This window comes from Erythrolamprus reginae, chromosome 10 (genome assembly GCF_031021105.1).
Source record: "Erythrolamprus reginae isolate rEryReg1 chromosome 10, rEryReg1.hap1, whole genome shotgun sequence".
Taxonomy (NCBI): Eukaryota; Metazoa; Chordata; class Lepidosauria; order Squamata; family Dipsadidae; genus Erythrolamprus; species Erythrolamprus reginae.
This window is the reverse complement of record NC_091959.1, coordinates 41976036-41993239: the sequence shown is the minus strand read 5'-3', so window position 1 is coordinate 41993239 and position 17204 is coordinate 41976036. Positions and strand designations below refer to the sequence as shown.

General features: G+C 40.4%; 1 protein-coding gene across 3 annotated transcripts in view; it reads left to right on the top strand.

Moving 5' to 3' along the window:
• The window catches only part of PI4KA (phosphatidylinositol 4-kinase alpha), a 113367-nt gene that overhangs the window by 56558 nt on the left and 39605 nt on the right, over positions 1-17204 (top strand). For all 3 annotated transcript variants that reach the window (XM_070762829.1, XM_070762827.1, XM_070762828.1), the window contains exons 20-31: positions 430-538; positions 1306-1442; positions 3600-3733; positions 4531-4613; positions 5282-5352; positions 7587-7711; positions 9390-9471; positions 9713-9796; positions 11359-11448; positions 12590-12709; positions 13799-13891; positions 16326-16482. In XM_070762829.1, the coding sequence (XP_070618930.1) occupies positions 430-538; positions 1306-1442; positions 3600-3733; positions 4531-4613; positions 5282-5352; positions 7587-7711; positions 9390-9471; positions 9713-9796; positions 11359-11448; positions 12590-12709; positions 13799-13891; positions 16326-16482 (1285 nt within the window). The remainder of the gene's footprint in view (positions 1-429; positions 539-1305; positions 1443-3599; positions 3734-4530; positions 4614-5281; positions 5353-7586; positions 7712-9389; positions 9472-9712; positions 9797-11358; positions 11449-12589; positions 12710-13798; positions 13892-16325; positions 16483-17204) is intronic.

Sequence of the window (17204 nt, the reverse complement as noted above, 5' to 3'; positions counted from 1 at the left end):
ACCCACCTCTGCCGTCAGGCATGGGGGAACTGAGATATTCTTTACCCCTAGACCTTTACAATTTACGCATGGTATGTCTGTATGTATGTTTGGTTTTTATAATAAGGTTTTTTTAAGTTATTTTAGTATTGGATTGGATTGTTACATGCTGTTTTTATCATTGTTGTTAGCCGCCCCGAGTCTACGGAGAGGGGCGGCATACAAATCCAATAAATAAATAAATACAGGTATGAAGGGTGTGGCATATTCGGGTTTCTTCTCGTGTAGGATTCAGAGATTTCTGGCGACGTTTCGACGAGGTCTCACCCGTCATCTTCAGGCTGGTGCTTCTGTCCTTGTTCGCCCTAGAACTATTTAAAACTATTTATTTATTTAGAACTATTTATTGTTCACCCTAGAAATATTTAAAACATGTTGTTTCATTGCTAGCTCACCAGACGTTTGCCACCCATCAAGGAAGCCAAACCACGATTGCAAAAACTATTCCGCGACTTCTGGCTGTATTCGGTGCTGATGGGATTTGCTGTGGAAGGCTCAGGTAAGGCTCAAGTCTGCATGATGGGAGAAACAATTTGATTGGGTGCAGAAGAAAAACCGATGGACCAACTGTCCTGTATCATAGTTTAAAGAGCTTCATCAGTTTTTAACAACTTTGCAGGGATAACTCAGCCAACGTATTGGCTTGACTGTAATTGTATATTGTTGTAAATATTGCAGTACAATAATTAACGCTGAAAAGTAAGACCTACAGTAAGTACTGTATAATATATTCATAATAAGTTTTTAAAGGAGTTTTAGTTTGTTAATGTTTTAGCCTTAGATAATGTTCGACTTCTTTTATTGTTTTGTATCTTTTTTATTGTACCCTCAGTCCTTCAGGATTGGATGGCATAAAGTCGAACGAATGAATGAATGAATGAATGAATGAATGAATGAATGAATGAATGAATGAATGAATAAACAAACAAACAAACAAACAAACAAACAAATATGAAGGAACAAAAAAAAGTACTTTTCTTCTTGGATCTGAAATCTTGTGCTCCAACTTGTTTGGGGGGGGGGGGTTTCTGTTGGGAATCAGTGGTTTGTTTAAACCACAGTTTTGAAAGAAGCCTTAGACAAGGCATTGTGGTTTGATGGGGGCTTGTTCCTAGCTGTTTAACACAAGCTTTATTAGACTCTAGTGGAATCCAGAGTGTTGATCTAAAAAAAAACTCCAGGTGACTTGGAGGTCTCCTGCCCTAGTCCAGAAATAATATTTACTATTCTTTTGCTTCTAATTCCTTTCTCCAAATCTCATTTCAGGTCTCTGGCCCGAAGAGTGGTACGAGGGTGTTTGCGAGATTGCCACCAAGTCACCTCTCCTGACTTTTCCCACCAAAGAGCCCCTTCGTTCTGTCCTCCAATACAACTCTGCCATGAAAAATGACACCGTCACGTCTGTAAGTTCCTTCTACTCCTTTGTCCCTTTCCCTTTCTTAGCCAGTGGATAATGTGCAGCACATGTGAACAAACACTGTTAAAAACATAAATATTGCAGGATAGATAGATAGAAGATAGATATGAATATATAGATATAGATGGATAGATAGATAGATAATAGATAGATATAATAGATGGACAGACAGATATGGATGGATGGATGGATAGATAGATAGATAGATAGATAGATAGATAGATAGATAGATAGATAGATATGAATATATAGATATAGATGGATGGATGGATAGATAGATAGATAGATAGATAGATAGATAGATAGATAGATATGAATATATAGATATAGATGGATGGATGGATAGATAGATAGATAGATAGATAGATAGATAGATAGATAATAGATAGATAGATATAATAGATGGACAGACAGATATGGATGGATGGATAGATAGATAGATAGACAGACAGACAGACAGACAGACAGACAGACAGACAGATATGAATATATAGATATAGATGGATGGATAGATAGATAATAGATAGATATAATAGATGGACAGACAGATATGGATGGATGGATAGATAGATAGATAGATAGATAGATAGATAGATAGATAGATAGATAGATAGATAGATATGAATATATAGATATAGATGGATAGATAGATAGATAGATAATAGATAGATAGATATAATAGATGGACAGACAGATATGGATAGATAGATAGATAGATAGATAGATAGATAGATAGATAGATAGATAGATAGATATAATAGATGGACAGACAGATATGGATAGATAGATAGATAGATAGATAGATAGATAGATAGATAGATAGATAGATAGATAGATAGATAGATAGATAATGGATGAATAATAAATGCAGACAGACAGGTAGATAGAGTTGATAGAGGGAAGGATGATGAAAGAAAGAAAGAAAGAAAAGAAAAATAAATTACAATTAAAGCTCCAAACTAAGCATTCCAGGGAGATTCTTCATTTTGCTTAACAGCCTTTATCCTGACAGGTGTTGAGTTGCATTACTCAGCATCAGCAGTCCTTGCTCCTCACTGCTTCTAAGCCTTCTAACGCCGTGTTTGTCTTCTCCCTTGGATCTGCTTTTCAAATATTTGAGTACCGTCCTTGGGTCGCCAAATGCTTTGATGTTCCTCTCGTCAAACTCTCGTTGTTTGAAAGAGAGAAGCGATGCCTTCCTGCAGCGGTGATTCAACCTCGCTTCTCAGCAAGCCTTTTTGGCTCTGCGGCGTTTACTTATTTCTTTTTATGCATTCGTTTGTGAAATTTATCTTACTATGGGGTAAATCTGGAGCGGCTCGCTTGTGGGTAGAAGGAGACAAGTCTTCTGCGCTTGTCAAGAACATGGACAGCTTTATTTATTTATTTATTCATTTGTCCAATACACAAATACATAGGAAGAAAAATAGACATGTAGTAATATATATAAGGGTAAAGTGAACTTAGAGGAGAGGATATATGAAAGAAAGAAAATATATATGATAAGTGAGAGAAAGGAAAGACAATTGGACAGGGGACGAAAGGCACACCAGTGCACTTATGTACCCCCCCTTACTGGCCTCTTAGGAACCTGGAGAGGTCAATCGTGGAGAGTCTAAGGGAGAAATGTTGGGGGTTAGGGGTTGACACTATTGAGTCCGGTAATGGGTTCCACGCTTCGATAACTCGATTGTTGAAATCATATTTTTTACAGTCAAGTTTGGAGCGGTTCGTATTAAGTTTGAATTTGTTGCGTGCTCTTGTGTTGTTGCGGTTGAAGCTGAAGTAGTCATTGACCGGTAGGACGTTGCAGCATATGATCTTGTGGGCAATACTCAAATCGTGTTTTAGGCGCTGTAGTTCCAGGCTTTCTAGGCCCAGGATTGCTAGTCTATTTTCGTAGGATGTTGATGTCTGAGATGTGGTATGGGTTCCAGACATATGAGCAGTAGTCTAGGATGGGTCTGGCAAAAGTTTTGTAGGCTCTTGTGAGTAGTGTGAGATTGCCTGAGCAGAAGCTGCGTAGGATCAGGTTAACAACTCTAGAAGCTTTAAGAGGCTAATAGTGGACCTCTTGCCAGAAACAGCTACCCCAACGAATCGCTTGTTTATTATTATTATTTTATTCCTAAATTTCCTTTAGGCTGAACTGAATGAATTGAGAAGCACCATTATCAACCTTCTGGATCCACCTCCTGAAGTGTCAGCTCTGATCAACAAATTGGATTTCGCCATGTCTACCTACCTGCTTTCCGTATATCGCCTAGAATGCATGAGGTATTTCTTGAAATGCCTCCGGGCTGGCAGAGTCGCTCGCTTCACCTTGCATCACTTACCTTGGGCAAAAGGGGGAGGAAATATTTGTGCTCGTGAAATTCTGGATCGGAGGAAGAATGGGATGCCGGTGTCCTTTGAGTTTAAAATGGCTCTCCAGTTTTCTTTCTTTCTTTTTTTTATTAAGAATGGGAAGGGGGGATGGGAGTACAAAAAGAGAAATAGGAGGGGGAGGGGGTAAACAATATTTTTGTACAGTAGCTTATATATATTGTTGTATATTCATTTCATACATTTGTCTATAGATAATTATTTTGTATTCAATATTCGTATATCTATAGAATTTAGTAGTTTAGAAGTAACGTAGAAAAGAAAGGTAGTTTAGAAGTGAGATAGGAAAGAGAAGAAAGAGAAAAAGAGAAAGGGGGAAAAAGGAAGAAAGAAAAAGGGAGGGGGGGGGGTAATACCTGCAGACTAGCAGGAATATGTCTCCAATTTTCAACCATGGTGCAAGTGGTCCTCGATTTAACAACCACAGTTGAGCCCAAAATTTCCATTGCTAAGCGAGATACTTTATTTTCCCTCATTTTACAACCTTTCTTGCCTCCCTTATTAAATGAATCTTGACAGTTGTCAAGTTCGTAAGAAAGGGATGAACAGGGATGGATGGATGGATAGATGATAGAGAGAGAGAGATGGGGGAAAGAGAGAGAGATGGATGGACGGACGGAGAACACATTCATTTAAAAAAAATTCAAGTATATCTTGGTGAAATTAACTCCCAATTCCTGGTTTGCTAGGGTCCTACGTTCAACAGACCCAGATCGTTTCCAAGTAATGTTTTATTACTTTGAGGACAAAGCTATCCAGAAAGACAAATCAGGTAAGGCTACTCCGCAACCCTGAAATCAGGTGGGCACCTGTATCCACAATAAATACACAATTCCATGCCCTCTTGTGATGTGGGTTAAATAAGAGTTAAATAAGGTCCAGGAGGGAAGTGTTTTTAATAGGAAAGTGAACACAAGAACAAGGGGACACAATCTGAAGTTAGTTGGGGGAAAGATCAAAAGCAACATGAGAAAATATTATTTTACTGAAAGAGTAGTAGATCCTTGGAACAAACTTCCAGCAGACGTGGTAGATAAATCCACAGTAACTGAATTTAAACATGCCTGGGATAAACATATATCCATCCTAAGATAAAATACAGAAAATAGTATAAGGGCAGACTAGATGGACCATGAGGTCTTTTTCTGCCGTCAGACTTCTATGTTTCTATGTTTCTATGTGATTATTATTATTTTTGGCATAATTGTTTGAGTGCAAATAAGTAAGTAATATTAGTAGTACTTTATTGCCATTGCATCTCCTACAATGAAATAAAATGCCATCTTCTACATAAGAAAATTACATGAGCAAACACATGAGTGGGTTGTTGTTGTTTTTTATAACTTGTAAGAAATGCTGGGCACACTTTTAAGCTGCCCCAGTCCTTTAATTCATTTTTTTATTTTTATTTTCAACACATTGCTGCTTCCTCTCTTTCAGGTATGATGCAGTGTGTGATAGCCGTTGCAGATAAGGTCTTCGAGGCTTTCCTTAGCATGATGGCAGAAAAGGTAAATTTCTCAAATCAAAATGTACACTGTGGTTGTCATTTCGCTCAAATGAAACCATCTGGTGTGTTTGCCAGCATTTGTTTAGTACTGGATTTCACAGACCTGTGATATTTCAAATTAATTTCTCTACCCTTGCTGAGACACATTGGTGGAGCTGCTATATCGCATGTTTTTAAATTTATTTATTTATTATTTATTAATCAGATTTGTATGCTGCCCCTCTCCGTAGACTCGGGGCGGCTAACAGCAATAATAATACAATGTAAACAAATCTAATATTTAAGTTAATTTTAAAAACCCCAATTTAAGAAACCAATCGTACATACTGACATACCATGCATAAATTTTATAAGCCTAGGGGGAAGGGAAAGTCTCAATTCCCCCATACCTGATGACAGAGGTGGGTTTTAAGGAGCTTACGAAAGGCAAGGAGGGTGGGGGCAACTCTGATATCTGGGGGGAGTTGGTTCCAAAGGGTCGGGGCCACCACAGAGAAGGCTCTTCCGCTGGGTCCCGCCAAGCGACATTGTTTAGTTGCTGGGACCCGGAGAAGGCCAACTCTGTGAGACCTAACTGGTCGCTGGGATTCGTGCGGCAATAGATAGAGAGCACTAGAAATCACCCTTCACACTATTTTACTGCCCTTTCTCCCAACAATCTGGATCCTCATTTTATCAACCATGGAAGGCAGAGTCAACCTTCAGCCGGTCAAGATTGAACTGCTGGCAATTGGCAGAGTTAGCCTGCTATGCTGTATTCTGTATTGCGCCACCACGGCACACAGAGGATTTCTGCTATGATGCAGTTCCTTTGGTTTTGACGTAATGAGTCTATACAGTACATCTTTTAAGGCTGGTCATGAATCTGAACAAATGTGTGTGGCTTGTTCAGAGCACTGTGTTTTCTTCTAAAAGGGGAATTCACCCTTTTAGAAGAAAAGAGGAAACAGGGTTTTACAAAATATGCATAAACAGGTACAATTGGTTGGAATACAAAAGCAAATTTGTAAATATCCCTAAATATGCCCATGTCACGCCAACACTCCGCAGTCTGCATTGGTTGCTGATCAGTTTCCGGTCACAATTCAAAGTGTTGGTTATGACCTATAAAGCCCTTCATGGCACCAGGCCAGATTATCTCAGGGACCGCCTTCTGCCGCACGAATCCCAGCGACTGGTTAGGTCCCACAGAGTGGGCCTTCTCCGGGTCCCGTCAACTAAACAATGTCGGTTGGCGGGGCCCAGGGGAAGAGCCTTCTCTGTGGCGGCCCCGGCCCTCTGGAACCAACTCCCCCTAGAGATTAGAATAGCCCCCACCCTCCTTGCCTTTTGTAAACTCCTCAAAACCCACCTCTGCCGTCAGGCATGGGGGAACTAAGATCATCTTTCCCCCTAGGCTTCTACAATTTATGCATGGTATGTTTGTATGTATGATTGGTTTTATAACAAGGTTTTTAGCTGTTTTAGTATTGGATTTTTACATTCTGTTTTCGTCGCTGTTGTTAGCCGCCCCGAGTCCACAGAGAGGGGCGGCATACAAATTAAACAAACAAACAAACAAATAAATAAATAAATTTAAGTAATTAGTAATGTATGTAGAATATAAGGGGATGGGTAGATAGATTTGGATAGGATAAAAGGTAAAGAAAAGAGTAATAAGTAAAAATTAAGAAACATGTGAACATAGATAAGTTCAAGGAAAGAGATACAGCAGTATAGAAGATACAAAGCTGCAAAATGAAGAATAACAAAATTTGTTTATGTTTTGTAAGATTATGTTATCTAAGGTTATGTCATGTAATGTTGATGTTATGTATCTTTTTTCTTTTGTGTGTGTTTTTGTTCTTCTGTGTTTGATTTTGTATATATGTCTGTTTTATATTTATATGTTGTTGTTTTTAAAACTGTTCAATGAACTTTTTAAACAATTAAATAAATAAAATGTAAGTTTAGGAAAATTTGGTGTACGGCACAGGAGTGTCCATCCTGCAGTCTGCAGGCCGCATGCAAATAGTACTGCTTTTAACATTATTTATGTGACTTTTATATTCTAAAAGTAAATTATATATTTTGTATGTTCCTCCTCACTCAGTGCAGCTCAGGAAGCCAAAAATATTGGATGTACTTTGTGCTTGCTCAAGAAATTAATAAACCACGATGTGTTATTAAAATAATAATAATAATAATCCCCAAACTCTAATAAAGGACTTTCATGGTTCTCCTTTTGATCATTAGCCCAAAACGAAAGAAAATGAAGAAGAGCTGGAAAGACACGCTAAATTCTTGCTGGTCAACTTTAATCACATTCATAAGCGAATAAGACGAGTTGCAGATAAATACCTATCAGGTCTTGTAGATAAGTAAGTACATAAGTAAGTAACTTGATGGCAGAGTGGGTTTTGGGTCTTCTAGTTCTGGAATGGTTTGCTTTTAGAAATTGTGGCTGCTAAAACACCAGAGGTTTTTGGACAGCCATTTGTCCGAAATGGTATATGACAGGGGTAGGCAAAGTTGCCTCTTCTATGACATATGGACTTCAACTCCCAGAATTCCTGAGCTAGCCATGATTGGCTCAGGAATTCTGGGAGTTGAAGTCCACAAATCATAGAAGAGCCAACTTTGCCTACCGCTGGTATAGAACATTCATTCATTCATTCATTCATTCATTCATTCATTCATTCATTCATTCATTCATATATTCATTCATTCATTCATTCATTCATTCATTCATATATTCATTCATATATTCATTCATTCATTCATTCATTCATTCATTCATTCAATTCATTTGACCTCTATGCCGTCCAATCCTATGGGACTCAGAGCGGCTTACAACAATATAAAAACACAATATAATACAATAATGGAAGAAGTCAATATTAATACAAAACACATTAAAATAATAAAACTATAAAATCCCATAAAAACCCATAGCAATCCAATCAACCAAACTTACATACCTATGCAGTCAATGCACTTTGGCTGTGACAGATGGTATTATTCACAGCCCCCAAGCCTGCCAACAAAGCCAGGTCTTCACTGCCTTTCGGAAGACCAGGTGGGAGTAGTACGGACATTGGGGGGGGGGGGGGGGAGTTGGTTCCATAGAGCTGGGGCAGCCACAGAGAAGGCCCTCCCCCGCGGCCCCACCAACCTGCATTGCTTAGTCCAGTGTTTCCCAACCTTGGCAACTTGAAGAGATCTGGACTTCAACTCCCAGAATTCCCCAGCCAGCATTCTTTTATTCTGGTGCCTTGGAACATATTTTCACAATCCAGCCAATCAGATGTTTACACTGGGGGTGTCCCTCTGACCTTCCTACCAATCAGCTTAAAGCTCTGTTGGGGGAATTGACGCTAGACTTATGGTTGGGGGGCACCACAACATGAGGAACTGAATTAAGGAGTCACAGCATTAGAAAGGTTGAGAACCACTGTAAGGTTTAAATTAGTCAATCAGCTAATGTTCAGTTCTGGAGACCTCTCCTACAAAAAGATATTGACAAAATTGAACAGGTCCAAAGACGGGCTACAAGAATGGTGGAAGGTCTTAAGCATAAAACCTGTCAGGAAAGAATGAATGAACTCAATCTGTATAGTCTGGAGGACAGAAGGAAAAGGGGGGGACATGATCGAAACATTTAAATATGTTAAAGGGTTAAATAAGGTCCAGGAGGGAAGTGTTTTTAATAGGAAAGTGAACACAAGAACAAGGGGACAGAATCTGAAGTTAGTTGGGGGAAAGATCAAAAGCAATGTGAGAAAATATTATTTTACCGAAAGAGTAGTAGATCCTTGGAACAAACTTCCAGCAGACGTGGTTGATAAATCCACAGTAGCTGAATTTAAACATGCCTGGGATAAACATATATCCATCCTAAGATAAAATACAGAAAATAGTATAAGGGCAGACTAGATGGATCATGAGGTCTTTTTCTGCTGTCAGTCTTCTATGTTTCTAGTTAGGCTGCGCCCTGTTTGTCTTCCAGGTACGGATGTTTTTGTACAGATGTGTAACTTTTGCTTTTTCCTTTCCAAGGTTCCCTCACTTACTTTGGAGCGGAACGGTGCTGAAGACTATGCTAGATATCCTCCAGACCCTCTCCCTCTCGCTCAGCGCAGTAAGTGCTTCTGCAATTGCGAAGAGAATAAAACCGCAGTTGGCTAAAAAAAATTATGTATTTTTTCTTGTTGTATGATTGACCTGGTGATCTGCAGCTCTCGTATTATGAATTAAATAGCTTTTTAATGATGGCGCATTCACTTCACCCAACCATTTCCTCAGTTAGGAAATTGGTTTTCTCCTTAGGGATCATTTTGGAATAAAGTTGCACTATAGTTTCTGTTTCCTTTCTGTTTTAGGACATCCATAAGGACCAACCGTATTATGACATTCCAGACGCCCTGTATAGAATTACTGTCCCTGATACCTATGAAGCTAGAGAGGTAAAAACAAGACAAATAGTGTATATCTTTGACTGGGTTCGCCCATAGTCTTAAGCCATGGTTTACGCTTTGAAATTGGAAAAAATATTTGCCTTCTGTATTGTAAAAGATATTAGCTACATATAAGATATAACATATTTAATATGAACTGACATTTCATTTCTGAAAATAAGTAATTGTGGAATACTTAGTTATGAGAAAAAAGGGGTTTAGAAAAACAAAGGAGGGATAAGGAATTAAGGAAATGAATGAAGCACAATGGCTTTGATTTATTAAGCAAATTAAATAATAGCATTAAAATTAATTAGAGAATGAAACAATCTGTGTAAACGGGGTGACGAAATTAGGTAAAGGAGGCAGCATGAGATTAATAATAATAATAATAATTTATTAGATTTGTATGCCGCCCCTCTCCGAGGACTCGGAGCAGCTCACAACAATAAAACATCATATACAAATCCAATGGTAAAACAGTCTTTAAAAAACCCCTATTAAAAACAGTCTTACAGGCAAAACACACCATCCATAAAATCAAAGGCAGCTAAGGATATATCAATTCCTCCATGCCTGGTGACTTAGATGAGTTTTCAAAAGTTTGCGAAAGGCAAGGAGGGTGGGGGCAGTCCTAATCTCTGGGGGGAGCTGATTCCAGAGGGCTGGAGCTGCCACAGAGAAGGCTCTTCCCCTGGGTCCCGCCAGACGGCATTGTTTCGTTGACGGGACCCGGAGAAGGCCAACTCTGTGGGACCTAATCGGTCGCTGGGATTCGTGCGGCAGCAGGCGGTCCCGGAGGTATTCTGGTTTATGATTAATGACATATACCAAGAGTAATAGATATGAAACTAAGTAGTGTTAATGATATTTAGTATATGATATACTGTATGTTTACTAAGTTGACCTATATGATGTATAGTGGGGAGAAAAATAAGATTTTTTTTTGTAAGTAACACTATCGACTCAGGGAAGGATTTAGAGGGTGTAAGAGGAAGTAGGGAAGAAGGAGAGAAAGAGAGAGTAGAAGGGGAGGTAGAGAAGGAAGAAGGAGGAGATGGTAGTAGGAAAGGGGAGAGAAAGTAGGTACTAGAGGTGGAATAGCCCCCTGAGATAGAAAGGCTGGATTGGAGAGAGGAAAGATTGAGATGGATTGAATAATACAATTAAAATTGGAATGTAACTTAGGCTATTATACTATTGTTTTTAAGCGACAATATATGTACTGTATATTGATTTCTATTTAAAGTATATGTGATGTACAGTATGTTATCTACGTTTTTGATGCGGAGGGGAAAAAATTTAAAAAATTACTGGAAAAAAAGGAAAAAATCCAGCATGCTGGGAAGATCATTAGCACTGGGGGGGGGGGGAAGCTTTGAAAAAGCTACATTCAGAGTATAAGACGCACCCAAATTTTTGGCCTCTTTTAAGGGGGGAAAGATGGGTCTTATACTCTGAAAAATATGGTACTTCTAAAAACATCCAGTGGAATATTTGCTTTATTATACTTCTGCAGTCGAGCACTTGCATTGCGTCAATAGCTCACTTTACCCTCTTTCTCTCTCTAGAGCATTGTGAAAGATTTTGCCGCCCGGTGTGGCATGATCCTCCAAGAAGCCATGAAATGGGCACCGTCAGTTACCAAATCTCACCTGCAGGTAAATCTTCCACATCCTTATTCTCTCTAAGTCTTTACTACTATTTCTACTAGTTTTGTCTCATCATTCCTATCATCCTTATTGCTCCCATTTATGACTGTAACTTGTTGCTTGTATCCTTAAGATTTTCATATTAATATTGATTGTTTCTTCATTGCTTATTTGACCCCTATGACAATCATTAAGTGTTGTGCCTCGTGATTCCTGACAAATCTATCTTTGCTTTTATTTATTTATTTATTAATCAGATTTGTATGCCGCCCCTCTCCGCAGACTCGGGGCGGCTAACAACAATAAAAAGACAATGTAAACAAATCTAATATTAAAAATAATCTAAAAAACCCCCAATTTAAAGAACCAATCATACATGCAAACATACCATGTATAAATTCTATAAACCTAGGAGGAAGGGAAATTTTCAATTCCCCCATGCCTGACGACAGAGGTGGGTTTTGAGGAGCTTACGAAAGGCAAGGAGAGTGGGGGCAACTCTGATATCCGGGGGGAGTTGGTTCCAGAGGGTCGGGGCCGCCACAGAGAAGGCTCTTCCCCTGGGTCCCGCCAGACAACATTTTGTAGTCGACGAGACCCAGAGAAGGCCAACTCTGTGGGACCTAACTGGTCGCTGGGATTTGTGCGGCAGAAGGCGGTCCCGGAGATATTCTGGTCCGATGCCATGAAGGGCTTTATAGGTCATAACCAACACTTTGAATTGTGACCGGAAACCGATCGGCAACCAATGCAGACTGCGGAGTGTTGGAGTAACATGGGCAAATTTAGAAAAGCCCATGATAGCTCTCGCAGCTGCATTTTATGTACACTGAGAGCATATGCACCAAAGATAAATTCCTTGTGTGTCCAATCACACTTGGCCAATAAAGAATTCTATTCTATTCTATTCTATTCTCATCACTGGCTCAAGGTTGACTCAGCCTTCCATCCTTCCGAGGTGGGTAAAATGAGGATCCGGATTGTGGGGGCAATAGGCTGGCTCTGCTAAAAAGTGCTACTGCTATCATGACGTAAGCCTCCCTGAGTCTAAGGAGAAGGGCGGCATAAAAATTGAATAAATAAATAAATAAAAACAACAACACACACAGAATTTTTCTGAACTATGGCTCTTGGCTTCCCTTTTTCTCAGGAATATTTGAACAAGCACCAGAACTGGGTGTCAGGCCTGTCACAGCACACAGGGTTGGCCATGGCAACCGAGAGCATTCTCCACTTTGCAGGCTACAACAGGCAAAACACGACACTAGGGGTAAGTTCTCTGTGGCCGTTGTCCTGTTTTTTCAACTCCCACTCCTGCGGGAGTTTCGTGTCCCAGAGTAGGTTACAGAAGGGAAGTGGAAGAGGAGGAGGACTGTAGGGCGTTTGGTGTTCTCTGAGCTTTCTTGTTTTCTTACAGACGTTTTGTAACCTAACTTGATAACATTATCCGTGCAAGAGTATGTGGGGTTTTGCTTGCTGTTTTTATATAGCGGCTTATCCTGCCAGTGCTGTTATGCTATGCACTGGCAATATCTTTTGGTAGGTGAGGTCTCCAGAACTGGACACAGTATTATTCCAAATGGGGTCTCACCAGCGCTCTATACAGTGGAATCACAATCTCCCTCTTCCTGCTTGTTATACCTCTAGCTCAGTGTTTTTCAACCAGTGTGCCGTGGCACACTAGTGTGCCGCGAAGCTCAGAGAGAAAGAAAGCAAGAGAGAGAGAAAGCAAGAAAGAGAGAGAGAGAAAGAGAACATGAGAGAGAGAAAGCAAGCAAGAGAGAGAAAGAGAACAAGAGAGGGAGAAAGAAAGCAAGAGAGAGAGAGAGAACAAGAGAAAGAAAGAGAGAGAGAAAGAGAGAAAGAAAACAAGAGAGAGAGAAAGAGAGGGAGGGAAGGAGAGAGAGAGAAAGACATAGAGGGAGGGAGGGAGAGAAAGAGAGCAAAAAAGAGGAAGGAAGGAAGAGAAAGGAAGGAAGGAAGGAAGGGAGAGAAAGGGAGGGAGAAAAAAATAGAGTGAAGGGGAGGAAGAGAGAGAGAATTTTTTTGTCCAAACTTTTTTTAGCCCCCCCCCCCCCCCCCCCCGCTCAATGTGCCCCAGGGTTTCGTAAATGTAAAAAATGTGCCGCGGCTCAAAAAAGGTTGAAAATCACTGCTCTAGCTATGCAGCCAAGCATCCTACTTGCATTCCCTACCATCTGACTGATACCCCGTAGGCAAAACCTGAACGTCCAGAGGTTCAATCCTTTTCTTAGCCGTTTAGTTTAATCCCATCCATTTCTAGCTTCCCCCACCCCGACCATCCAAGTCCTCCTTCTGTTCTCAAAACTGATAACACGACGCGGTGTCTTGCTTGCAGACCACTCAATTAACGGAAAGGCCCACCTGTGTGAAGAAAGATTACTCCAACTTCATGGCTTCCCTGAACCTGCGCAATCGCTACGCTGGAGAAGTGAGTAGAAGAGACCTCAAGTTCCTCTCTTAACTTTTTAAATAAGAAATTCCCCCTTTCTCAATTTGCATGCACACGGGTATAAAGGAGATTAACGTTGGGTGCAAATCTCCAAGCATGCCTCCTCACATTGGAGAAGAAGATACAGGCAAGGATTTCCACTTTTTGGGTTTCGGATCCTGATCTACAGTTCTGAGATATTTATTTATTTGTTTAGCGTATGGCACACCTTTGAAAAATGTTCGGAAACTTCAGATCGTGCAGAATGCAGCTGTGAGAACTATCATGGGCTTTCCCAAATATGCCCATGGTACACCAACACTCCGCAGTCTGCATTGGTTGCCGATCAGTTTCCGGTCACAATTCAAAGTGTTGGTTATGACCTATAAAGCCCTTCATGGCATCGGACCAGATTATCTCAGGGACCGCCTTCTGCTGCACGAATCCCAGCGACCGATTAGGTCCCACAGAGTTGGTCTTCTCCGGGTCCCGTCAACTAAGCAATGTCGCCTGGCGGGACCCAGGGGAAGAGCCTTCTCTGTGGCAGCCCCGGCCCTCTGGAACCAACTCCTCCCAGAGATTAGAACTGTCCCCACCCTCCTTGCCTTTCGTAAACAACTTAAAACCCACCTCTGCCGCCAGGCATGGGGGAATTGAGATCCTCTTTCCCCCTAGGCCTTTACAATTCTATGCATGGTATGTATGTATGTATGTTTGGTTTTTATATTAATGGGTTTTTAATCATTTCTAATACCAAATTACTATTGTACACAGTTTTATTGTCGCTGTTAGCCGCCCCGAGTCTCCGGAGAGGGGCGGCATACAAATCCAATAAATAAATAAATAAACATACACGGACTTAGGAAGTGTAGTAGCACTTCACCTAAATTAAAAATATGGTAAGAGACGAATGTTTTTTTTAAAAATCTATATTCAGGTATCAGTGTCTAGACCAGGGGTCTCCAACCTTGGCAACTTTAAGACTTGTGGACTTCAGCAAAGCTGGCTGAGGAATTTTGGGAGTTGAAGTCCACAAGTCTTAAAGTTGCCAAGGTTGAAGGCACCTGGTCTACACCATCTAACCATTAAAGTGCGTTTAACGTCCAGTCAGATACTGGTCTGGAATATGCCCTCAGTTTACAATCAGTCATACACACATGTGTGTACACACACATACACAAACACACATGAGTTCAGGTCTTATATTAATTTTTGTTCCAAAAGACACATTAGGGCTTATTTTCTGGTTTGATCTTAATCTTTGGGAAAATACGGCACTAAATGCATCCGTCTGTTTGACAATCTTAATAATAATAATAATAATAATAATAATAATAATAATAATAATAATAATAATTTATTAGATTTGTATGCCGCCCCTCTCCGAAGACTCGGGACGGCTCACAACACAATATACAATGTGCAAATCCAATATTGAAAAAAACAGATTAAAACCCTTATCATAAAAATTAATCACGCAAACCATACATAAATCAAATTGAGCAGCGTTATATAAGATCGACAGAGTCTTCAATGGGGATTTTAATACTCTGATGAAGTTAGTAGAGGACTAACGAAAGCTTAGTTAATTTTAGTAGTTTTTAATAAATTTTAAATGTTCCGGAGATCGCGATGGCTGTTGCCTCTTCATACATGTATGTATGTATGTATGTATGTTTGCAAGGTATATGCTTTGATTTTTGTATGAATATGAACTGGAAGAAAAGAAAATAAACTTTAGCAAAAACAATTGCAGCACCCTTTGAACGCCGTTGGCATTGACCAAATCCCCATCAGTCAATTGCAAACAGGCATCTTAATTTAGGACAGCTGACATCCGGCAATCCCGTATCCTCATTCACCTATGACAGGCCAGCAACCTTAAACACTCAACAGAGCCACAAAAGTCCTAACCAGAAGCCTCCCATTCAATTCTGGAGCCGACTGGAAGTCCAATTTCCCCACCATAATCTCCTCCTCTGTTGGCTGGAAATCTGATCCCCCTGACCATAGAGTCTCCTCCTAGCATGGTGTCCTTTTTCCTCTATTGACCGGAAGTTGATTCCCTCCACCACCATAGAGTCAGCTCCTAGCATGGCGTCCTTTTTCCTCTGCTGACCAGAAGTTTGTTCCCACCGCCACCGCCACCATAGAGTCTCCTCCTAGCATGGCATCCTTTTTCCTCTGCCTGTCCTACCCAAAAGCCCTCTCAATTGTGGAGCCGACCAGCGACAGGAAGCTTCAGCAGAGGGATGAAAGAGCTACATGCAGCTCCAGAGCCGCTGGTTGCTGACCCCTGGCCTATGGAAAGGACTCGATGGGATTAAGTATTCCAACTCCAGTCTTAAACATCTGGCTGAATGTGACTAGAATAATAAAGGTTGGATTTAAATCAATCAATCAATTGATGACTTCCATGACTTTTTCTAAATAGGTTGCCGGGATGATTCAATACTGCAACGCCACAGGACGGCCCTCGGACCTGAATAAACTCATGATCAAGCAACTCAGCAACGCCCTGGAAGCCTGCCAAGAAGAGAACTATACCCAGGCGATGTTTAAGATGACCGCCTTGTTGATCAGCAGCAGAGGTAATCTTAAGAAAATCGAAAGTCAAAAGCTGCCTATCATAAAATAGGATATCATCATTATAAAAATAAGCGTCCGCAAGAGAGAAGTAATCAAGGATGAAATCGGAGCCCGGTTGCATCTCTCAGGCCATTCTTTGACACTCCCCATCACAAATTGGGACCAGGATTTTTCTTGCTAAGCAAGAGAGCTGTAAAACCTGTTGCGCCTGATTTTATGACCAAAGTCCTAAGTCATCCACCTAACTTTCATGATTAAGGCAAGGCTAGAACTCACTGTCTCTTAGTGATGGGCCCAAAGACACTCAGCTAGCTTTCATGACTATGCAGGACTAGAACTTGTTCTGGTCTGGCTGGCTACTGTTTTTAATAGGAAAGTGAACACAAGAACAAGGGGACACAATCTGAAATTAGTTGGGGGAAAGATCAAAAGCAACATGAGAAAATATTATTTTACTGAAAGAGTAGTAGATCCTTGGAACAAACTTCCAGCAAACGTGGTAGATAAATCCACAGTAACTGAATTTAAACATGCCTGGGATAAACATAGATCCATCCTAAGATAAAATACAGAAAATAGTATAAGGGCAGACTAGATGGACCAGGAGGTCTTTTTCTGCCATCAGACTTCTATGTTTCTATGTTGTCTACTCCAAAAATACTCTCTTTACAGGCTTGTATTTTCAAAATAATACTTTATTTACTTTCTTCCTCATTGGAATTTG